This window comes from Chiloscyllium plagiosum, chromosome 25, assembly GCF_004010195.1.
Source record: "Chiloscyllium plagiosum isolate BGI_BamShark_2017 chromosome 25, ASM401019v2, whole genome shotgun sequence".
In the NCBI taxonomy this organism is placed as follows: domain Eukaryota; kingdom Metazoa; phylum Chordata; class Chondrichthyes; order Orectolobiformes; family Hemiscylliidae; genus Chiloscyllium; species Chiloscyllium plagiosum.
Window position 1 is genome coordinate 26,067,485 of NC_057734.1, and position 10,823 is coordinate 26,078,307.

The following is a 10,823-nucleotide window of genomic DNA, read 5'->3' on the forward strand; positions in this document are numbered from 1 at the left end:
TGAGTTGTAGGATGGTGTTTGGAGACTGGCAGTTGTTGGTGTGGAGTACTGAGGCTGTTGCCGCGATGCCATCCTTGTGGGGGATGCTGGTGTAGAGTGCGGAAATGTCCATTGTGACGAGGAATGTTCCCGGTTCGACTGGTCCTTGGGTGCTGAGTTTCTGTAAGAAATCTGTAGTGTCACAACAGAAGCTGGAGATCCCCTGTACAGTAGGGAATGCCTTCCACATAGCCAGAGAGATTCTCCCATAAGGTCCCATTGCCCGACACAATGGGACGTCCCAGTGTGTTGGCTTTGTGTACCTTTGGAAGGCAGTAGAAGTGGTCTACATGAGAAGTACATGGGATGAGGGCGCGTAGGGAACTCTGAAGGACTGGATCCAAAGTTCTGATCAGTGTGTTTAATTCTCGGGTGTGTTCTTTGGTCGGATCAGCTGGTAGTTGCCTGTAGTGTTCCTGGTTGTTCAGTTGTTGGTACACTTCCTTGCAGTAATCTGTTCTATTCTGAATGACAATGGCTCTTCCTTTATCTGCTGGTTTGAAGACAATGTTGTCATTGGTTTTGAGAGCCTGGATGGCATTGCGCTGTGAACGGGTGATGTTTTGCTCTACCTTGTGGGTATGGCTGATGAATCTGGCATTTATATATTTCCTGACAGTTTGAGCATACATGTCAAGCCCAGGGCCGCAGCCCTCCGGTAGGGTCCATGTTGACACCTTCTTTGGTCGCTCCTCTACAGATTCCTGTGATGACTGTTCTAGTTCATCAGTGGGATCAATGCTGGCACCTTGAAAGAATTCCCGGAGTCTCATTCGTCTGATGAACTCCTCTGTGTCTGCTGCCAGAACCAACGGGTCCATTTTGGTGGTGGGGCAGAATTTGAGACCCCTACTCAGGACTTCAATCTCTTCCGGTCGAAGGGTGTGGTCCGATAAGTTGACAATAGACTTCCCCGCAGTGATAATGTTGTCTACTGTGGTTCCAGGGCGGGCTTTGCTATTACTGGTAAGAATGCCAAGCTTCTCCAGGTCACGTAATTGTACTGATGTATCCTGTGTGCAGGCTGAGAGTGTGGATTCCATCTGAATTTCAAGGTTGTGGCGCCTGCTGTAGAGTTGGTGCACAAGATGATTGAGAAGTTTACGAGAGGTGCGGTGGCAAAGTCTCTCTGCGTAGTCTTGTTGGAGGTTGACCTAAGTGGGTTCGTGATCCGTAATCCTTTCGGGATCTTTCCTGCTTGCCTGCATTCCTGTAGAAACTTGATGTCTGTGTTGATATGTGCAATCTTCTTGGAGATCCCCTCCACTTTAAGCCGGCGGTTAGTGGTGTCGATAGTAGTCATCATTTGGCGATGCCAGTGTTGGACTGGGGTGTACAAAGTTAAAAATCTCACAGTTACATCACACTGCAAATTTTTGCTATAAATTCTGTGTTACGATCAAGCCCTCCACTCTCACCTGATGAAGGAGCGTCACTCCGAAAGCTAGTGTGCTTCCAATTAAACCTGTTGGACTATAACCTGGTGTTGTGTGATTTTTAACTGATAATTATAGATCAGTGAGCTTTACTTCGGTTGTGGGTCAAGTGTTGGAAAAGATTATAAGAGATAGGATTAATAATAATCTATAAAGGAATAAGTTGATTAGGGATAGTCAACATGGTTTAGTGAAGGGTAGGTCATGCCTCACAAACCTTATTGAATTCTTTGACAAGGTGACCAAACAGGTGGATGAGGGCAAAGTGGTTGATATGGTGTATATGGATTTCTGTAAGGTGTTTGATAAGTACGGTAGGCTAATGCAGAAAATGTGGAGGCATGGGATTGAGGGTGATTTAGCGGTTTGGATCAGAAATTGGCTACCTGAAAGAAGACAGGTGGTGGTGGTTGATGGGAAATGTTCATCTTGGAGTTCAGTTACGAGTGGTGTACTGCAAGGATCTGTTTTGGGTCCACTGCTGTTAGTCATTTTTATAAATGACCTGGATAACTGCGTAGAAGGATGTAAATTTGCAGATGACACTAAGATTGGTGGAGTTGTGGACAGTGCGGAAGGATGTTGCACGTTAGAGGGACGTAGATAAGCTGCAGAGCTGGGCTGAGAGATGGCAAAATAGAGTTTAATGTGGAAAAGTGAGAGGCGGTTCACTTTGGAAGGAACAACAGGAATGCAGAATACTGGACTAATGGTAAGATTCTTGACAGTGTAGATGAACAGAGAGATCTTGGTGTTCATGTACATAGATCCCTGAAAGTTGCCACCCAGGTTGATACAGTTGTTAAAAAGGCGTACGGTGTGTTAGCTTTTATTGGTAGAGGGATTATGTTTCGGAGCCACAATGTCATGTTGCTGCTGTGCAAACTCTGGTGAGGCCAAACTTGGAGGATTGTGTAATTTTGGTCACCACATTATAGGAAGGATGTGGAAGCTTTGGAAAGGGTTCAGAGGAGATTTACCAGGACATTGCCTGGTATGGAGGGAAGGTGTTTTGAGGAAAGGCTGAGGGACTTGAGGCTGTTTTCATTAAAGAGAAGAAGGTTGGGAGCTGACTTAATTGAGACACATAAGATAACCAGAGAGTTAGATGGGATGGACAGTGAGAGACTTTTTCCTTGGATGGTCATGGCTAGCATGAGTGGACATAGCTTTAAATTGAGGGGTGATAGATTCGGACAGATGTCAGAGGTGGTTTCTTTACTCAGAATATTAGGGGTGTGGAATGCCCTCCCTGCAACAATAGTAGACTCACCAACTTTAAGGGTATTTATGTGGTCATTGGATAAGCATATGATGAAAATGGAATAGTGTAGAATGGTTCCACAGATCGGTGCAATATTAAGGACCGAAGGGCCTGTACTGCGCTGTAATGTTCTATGTTCTAAATGTTTGGTCAAAGAGGTAGGTTTTATGTTGTGTCTTAAAGGAGGAAAGTGTGGAAAAGGAGCAAGATCTGTAGGAAGGGTCCTCTGAAGCCTGGGGCCGAGATAATGAAGGCACAGCCATCATTCGAAGAGCAATTAAAATCGGTTACAAAACATGTCAGATTTAGAAGAGCACACATATCACAAAGGTTTGTGGGGCTGGAGGAGATTACAGAAATGGAGAGGGATAAGACCATATCGGGATTTGAAAACCAGGAAAAGAATTTTAAAATTGGGATCTTATTTGACTAAGATGATGTATGTCGTCATCGATAGGGAACAAAAGTGGAAGTGCAGGTCTTGTTGATCAAATCATTAACTGCAAAAATGTTGTGAGCAGAGAAGCAGGAGTTCAGCTAGGATTCTGGAAGTGGAGTTGTATGTGAATTGGGGGTTTATTTCTTTGAGGAAAATATAGATGGATTGGGTATGGAAGAGGAATGTGCGTAGTGAGGGATACAAGAAAATATCAGAGTTTACTTAACAGGGTTGATAGGGGATAAGCAGGACTGTTGGAATGGTTTGAATTTGGATTGGAGAGTTTACACGATAGAAAAGATTCAGGAAGGATAAGAAGGCAGTGAGCTCAGGAGAGCGAACTTATGATGCCACTAAAGATGAGAAATCATTTGGAGCATGTAAAGAAAAAGGTGTAAAGGATTATCATCTTCTAACTTCAATGTCTTGTATGTTGGTTCATTTTTGAATATACTGAGGCCATGAAAGAAGAAATATAAATGCAAGTTTTTCTTTTAATTCTTCCATTTCAATGAATAATGAAGGACACCTGTAGACTTGTAAAGGGTGCGTCTTTGCCTTTTTGTCGTGTCTCCTCTCACAAGTTGTACAATACAAAGCATATTGCTCCTAATGTAAAGTATTCAATGATGAAATTGTTAGTCAGTAAATGTTTATCCAGGTATTATATACTTAATCCTCCTAATACTTTCAACAGCACATGCAGGAAATGCTGATATGATTCAGCCTGGATTGATTCCACTACAGCCCAATCTGGACTTCATGGACACTTTTGAACCTTTCCAAGGTAAGATTTGCACAAGCACCTTGAATCTTAAAAAGTGGTAGGTTACGTACTCAACTAAGGAAATTTCTACTTACCTGACGCTGTTTTATTGAATTTTTGCTGAATACATTCATGGTAGAAAATTGATATTATGGAGAAACATCAGAAGATGCCTTGTTGATCATTTTTACATTTCTATAAAACAGTCTAACATTTTGGGATATGCTTTGACTTTAGTAGCTAGACCTACATCAATTACAATTATTGGCTGAGTTTGAAATAGCATCTAATATTTATTGATCCTGATCAGCTATACGACCCACTCTCGGTTCAGGAATGTTTTCTCAGGTTTTACAGAATTCGTTACGTTTATCAAAGCCAGCACAAAGCCGGTGATACTTAATAAGATAGTAGTTTGCAGCCTATTGATGTTAGAATGCCAGTTCATGACATTGTTTGACTGGGCACCAGTCTCTTGTTTGTCTTTGATATTTCTTTTTGTGCATTGATTGACTAAAATACAGCCCTTATTGACCCTTGCTAGCTAATATCCCTGGTCAGACTTGGATTGCCTAGGAAGTCAATGTCTTATTGCTTTCTTTAAAAGTACTGGTCACCTTAATAATATCACTTCCTGCAATTTCCTCATTCAATTTTTGGAATGCCAATAATTTTATAAGATTAGCCCTTTAGACCTTTACCAAAATAAATTGGCACCAGTGAAGAATTAATGTACCTGCTTAGAGTATGTAGTATCATCTACTAATGATTAACTATCATGAATTGATACATCTGATTGATTTTGGAGAACAATGTGCATCCTTTACTGTGACAGCCATGTGTAATGCCACAATAACTGTTAATGTCTAAAATGAAAGTTCAAAATGACCATACAACGTATTAAAGATATGTCTATAACAAATGGTTAGCCCAGTTGGCTGTACAGTTGGTTTGCAATGCAGTGTAATGCCAGCAGTGTGGGTTCAGTTTCTGTACCAGCATGAAGGTCCTGCTTTCTCAACCTTGCCCTTTGCCTGACACGGTGATGATCCTTCAGTTAATGGTGTCACCTGCACTTTAATGAGACAGTAACCTGATGGTTGTCAAATGACTTGATTGTAAGTTACCATTTTAAAACATCACCATCTCTTTGGGTTATAGTTGTGTCTGCTTCTGAGCCTTTACAGATCTATCAAGCTAAGTTTACATTGGCTTGAATTATAAAATAGCAATAAAGCAATAAATCTTAACTTTGGTCTGGCCTTATGGTTTCTTCTGTACAGGAACTATTTAACAACTAACCATAATTAAACAGAATATAATTTATTCCTGTCATACTTAATCAAATTAGTGATTAATTATTCAAAGATAACTCAGTCCTGCACCAAAGCTAGTTTTGTGATGATTATACATACCACTTTCAGTTTACTTGGTTGTGCACTTTCCCACTTTGACTACCAATTTAAGTTTGCCTTACTGACTTGGCTTCAGTGGGGGCAGAGGTTACAAAATGTTCAGATACTTTGGAAAAGTTAAAGTCCTTTCTGCTGTTGGCTTCATGAAGGGGGAATCATACCTGACAAAGTTATTAGAATTATTTGACGGGGTTACAAGCAGAATAGACAAAGGGGAAGCCAGTAGATGCAATCTACTTGGATTTCTAAAGGACGTTCGGTGTTTGGGGTATTTTAAGTGTGGACAGCAGATTGGCAAACTAATAGTTAAAAGAATTGAGATAAAGAGGGGCATTTTCAGATGGTAGTCTGTTACTATTAGAGGGCCACAGGGATCAGTACTGAGGCCACAGTTATTTGCAGTATATAGTGTATGACTTGGATATGGGAACCAAAGTTTCTAGTTCCACATTTAAGGATCACTCAAAAATAGGTGGGAAGACAAGTGGTGAGAATGACACACAATGACTGCAGAGGGATATAGATGTGAGTAGCAAAAGTCTAGTCAATAAATATTAATTGGTAAAATGTGAGGTTATGCATTTTGTTTGGAAGAATAGAGGAGATGAATATAATTTTAAATCGGGAAAGACTGCAGAGGCTGCAGCAGAGGGGGATTTTGGATCCTTTTGCATGAATCACAAAAAGCTAGCATATAATAGGAAGAATAATGGAATTTTTATTTTCAAAAGAATGGAGTATAAAAATAGGAAACTCTTGTTAAAATTATGCAAGCTAGCTAGTCAGACCATAGTTAGAGCAGAAACTGTGTTGCTGGAAAAGCGCAGCAGGTCAGACAGCATCCAAGGAGCAGGAGAATCGATGTTTCGGGCATGAATCCTTCTTCAGGAGAAGGCTCATGCCCGAAACGTCGCTTCTCCTGCTCCTTGGATGCTGCCTGACCTGCTGCGCTTTTCCAGCAACACATTTTCAGCTCTGATCTCCAGCATCTGCAGTCCTCACTTTCTCCTAGAAGACCATAGTTAGAATACTGCAAACAATTCTGGTCCCCTTATTTCAGGAAAGATATACTGGCATTGGAGGCAGTTCCAAGAAGATTCATTAGATTGACCTCTGATATGGAGGGATTTTCTAATGAAGGAGGTTTAGAATGTTGGGCTGGTGCTCATTGGAATTTAGAAGAATCAGAAGTGACCTTATTGAAACAGACATGATTCTTAAAGACTTGTAGATATGGAGAGGTTGTTCCTGCTTGTAGGAGAGTCTAGAAACAGAAGGCATAATCTCGGAATAAATGAGTACTCATTGAAGGGGGATGATGAAATTATTTTCTCAGATTCTGTGGAATTCTTTACTGCAGAGAGATGCAAGAGGCTGGGTTGTTAAGAATATTTGAGTGTGAGGTGGACAATTTTTTTAATCAGTAAGGAAATCAAAGCTTGTTGGGAAAAAGGCAGGAAAGTGAATCTGAGGATTATCAGTGATGATTTCATTGAATGGTGAAGCTGATTTCATGGGCCAAATGGCCCACTTTTTTTTTCTTGCACCTCCTGTGGCTTTTTGTCAATTGTGTTACTGAAATAAAATTTTCCCTTCTTCATGGCTGATTCTGTAAATTGCATGTTCATGTGGAAGAGTTTGGTTTTGCAACATTCTTTTTTTTTTTCTTTTCAATATTGCAAAGAATGACATTTACATGGGACATTTTCCCCCCAAAGTAATACTGGTATAACTGTTATCCAAAGTCACATTACATCGAAACTACTTCTGTGGAAATTTGAGAGTGCATGGGATATTGCGGTTGTGAATGATACTAAAACTGAACTACTTAATTATAGATTTGTTTCCCTCGACCCGTTTCCCATCTTTGGTTGGCAGCCAGTTCTCACCACCCACGCCATCTGTACCTTCTGTCACTTCTCTAGGTGCCAGCAGTTCACCACCACAGGTAAGATTTTTGTTTCTGTATGTACCGTACGTGTAATGCGATAGCTTGTCTTTCTTTCTGTCTCCCCTGTGTGCATTTTGCAAACTACAAGAGCTGCGTTTCAAAATGAAAGTAGTGAACTAAGTTTTATTAGTGGGGTCACACAGTCCATTTTCAAAGTAATTATTTTTACACTATTGAAAAGGGAATTTAAGGATGGAAAATAGGTCTGCATTATAGGTGGTAAACTTTCTGTCTCTCTGTCTTGCACATACTGTTCAAAGTTATTTGCTGCAGCTTGTATCTTAGCACTGCTTCTTATGCAAGCAGTTTGATTTTCACAACAGGCTGAATCATTTAGACACAAAATAGTACTTTTACTCTCCTTGCTATAGCCTGAGTATACCAGTTACCTAACATTAATTTATCAGTCAGCTGTTCTGTTGGGTGGGTTCTCCCGATTCTGCAACTAAGGGTGACATTTGTATTTTACTACAATTCATATAGCTGGAAATATTGCCTAGCTGGACCATTCAGATAAAATTATTTTTCTGGATTTATTTACTAACAACCTGATGCATACAGGCTTAGACAAGATGTACTATAGGAACATCAGCAGCATGCTCAATTAGTTTAACTGTTCAGGAGAAGTTCCCAGCAGTTTCAGGAGATATGTTGAGTATCAACCACATAAGGTTTGTGTGTCAAGTTGAAATTAATAGTTCTATGATCTGGCATTTATATGTTGCTTCTGTCTTAAAGGAAACAGTCTCTTTATTGATGTTTGTTTTAACCAAGTTTGGAACCGTTTCTGGCTTTCACTGATCAGCCCAGTTTTATTTAGTGCTGCACATTTGGAAAGTTGATTGTTACTCATGGATAGAGTTGATGGTGGTAGAGAAGAGAATTCCAGTCGACCAATTAATTCAAATTGAAATGAATAACAAAGTTTTGCTTCAGTGCATTTTGTATTGGTTTAGTTTGTGAAGTGTGGTCTGTACAAAGGGAAAAGTAAATTCCTGTTATGGCCCAATGAGATTTTTTGAAGAGGAAGATGCATTTGGTAGTGGTTATGACATTATTATTGTAAAGAATAGCAATCCAATGGATGTGTATTTGTTAGGAGTAAGAAGTTGGTTTGAAGCCTTAACATTTTTAACAAGTTGGGCTTTACATGTTACTCTGTGTCTAAGTTTTTTTAAAATTCTATTTCTATTTCTCAACTGTCCTCCTTAATTTATTTAAAAATAACTTTTTGTCACAAAGATATGTACCTGGTTAAGTTTCCTAAGTGGAAATGACATACAGTTAGGATTTATTGATAGACAAATCCTGTCTATTTTTCATTGTTATTTTAAATTGGAAATAGTTTCCTTCAGCTGCTCCTGGAACCTTTCAAACTGCATTTGGAATTGTTAAGATTGACATTAATATGCAGGCGAATTGCTAAAGTCCATTCTGTGTAACGCAAACTGAATGAAGATAGTGAAGCAAGGAACAGGGAGAGAGGAGTTGAACATGTGGCTACAGGGATGGTGCAGGAGGGAGGGTTTTGGATTCTTGGATAATTGGGGCTTTTTCTGGGGTAGGTGGGACCTCTACAAGCAGGATGGTCTTCATCTGAACCAGAGGGGTACCAATATCCTGGGGGGGAAATTCGCTAAGGCTATTGGGGTGGGTTTAAACTAATCCAGCACAGGGATGGGAACCAAAATTGTAGTTCAAGTTTCGAAAAGGTTGAGAGTAGGGAGGTCAAAAATCAAGTTTCAGGGACGCAAGATGGCACCAGCAAGCAAGAAGTTGCTTTGGAGTGTGTCTACTTCAACGCCAGGAGCATCTGGAATAAAGTGGGTGAACTTGCAGCATGGGTTGGTACCTGGGACTTCGATGTTGTGGCCATTTCGGAGACATGGTTAGAGCAGCGACAGGAATGGTTGTTGCAGGTTCCAGGATTTAGATGTTTCAGTAAGAACAGAGAAGATGGTAAAAGAGGGGGAGGTGTGGAATTCTGCAACTGTGACAGTATTACAGTTGCAGAAAGGATGTTTGGGGACTCATCAACTGAGGTAGTATGGGCTGAAGTTAGAAAAGGAGAGGTCACCCTGTTGGGAGTTTTGTATAGGTCTCCGAATAGTTCCAGAGATTTAGAGGAAAGGATAACCAAGATGATTCTCGATAGGAGTGAGAGAAACAGGGTAGTTGTCATGGGGGACTTCAACTTTCCAAATATTGACTGGGAACACTATAGTATGAGTACTATAGATGGGTCAGTTTTTGTCCAGTGTGTGCAGGAGGGCTTCCTGACACAGTATGTAGACAGGCCAACAAGGGGCGAAGCCACATTAGATTTGGTACTGGGTAATGAGTCCGGCCAGGTGTTAGATTTGGAAGTAGGTGAGCATTTTGGTGATAGCGATCACAATTCTGTTATGTTTACTTTAGTGATAGAAAGGGATAGGTGTATACCACTAGGCAGGAGTTAAAGTGGGGGGGGAAAGGCAATTACGATGCGATTAGGCAAGATTTAGGAAGCATAGCATGGAGAAGGAAACTGGAGGGGATAGGCACATTAGAAATGTGGAGCTTATTCAAGGAAAAGCTACTGTGTGTCCAAGATAGGTATGTACCTGTCAGACAGGGAGGAAGCTGTAGAGCACGGGAGCCATGGTTTACGAAGGAAGTGGAATCTCTGGTCAAGAGGAAGAAGGCGGCTTATGTTAGGATGAGATGTGAAGGCTCAGTTAGGGCGCTTGAGGGTTACAAGGTAGCTAGGAAAGACCTAAAGAGAGAGCTCAGAAGAGCCAGGAGGAGACATGAGAAGTTGTTGGCGGATAGGATCAGGGTAAACTCTAAGGCTTTCTATAGGTATTTAAGGAATAAAAGAATGACAAGAATAAGATTAGGGCATTCAAGGATAGTAGTGGGAAGTTGCGTGTGGAGTCAGAGGAGATGGGGGAAGCACTAAATGAATATATCTTTCAACAGTATTCACTGTAGAAAATGACAATGTTGTCGAGGAGATTACTGAGATACAGGCTACTAGACTAGGTGTGATTGAGGTTCACAAGTAGGAGGTATTGGAAATCCTGCAGAGTGTGAAAATAGATAACTCCCCTGGGCCGGATGGGATTTATCCTAGGATCCTCTGGGAAGCCAGGGAAGAGATTGCCGAGCCTTTGGCATTGATCTTTAAATCGTCATTCTCTACAGGAATAGTGCCAGAAGACTGGAAGATAGCAAATGTGGTTCCCCTGTTCAAGAAGGGGAGGTAAAGACAATCCTGGTAATTATAGACCAGTGAGCCTTACTTCAGTTGTTGGTAAAGTGTTGGAAAAGGTTGTAAGAGATAGGATTTATAATCATCTCGAAAAGAATAATTTGATTAGGGATAGTCAGCACGGTTTTGTGAAGGGTAGGTCGTGCCTCACAAACCTTATTGCATTCTTTGAGAAGGTGACCAAACAGGTAGATGAGAGTAAACTGGTTGATGTGGTATATATGGATTTCAGCAAGGCGTTCGATAAGGTTCCCCACAGT

At 40.8% G+C, this 10,823-nt stretch overlaps 1 protein-coding gene across 1 annotated transcript in view; it reads left to right on the forward strand.

Annotated features, from left to right (window-relative positions):
• Positions 1–10,823, forward strand: part of LOC122562685 (MLX interacting protein) — a 136,236-nt gene that overhangs the window by 59,180 nt on the left and 66,233 nt on the right. The window contains exons 7-8 of the mRNA XM_043715758.1: positions 3,876–3,965; positions 7,198–7,307. Coding sequence (XP_043571693.1) covers positions 3,876–3,965; positions 7,198–7,307 — 200 coding nt within the window. The remainder of the gene's footprint in view (positions 1–3,875; positions 3,966–7,197; positions 7,308–10,823) is intronic.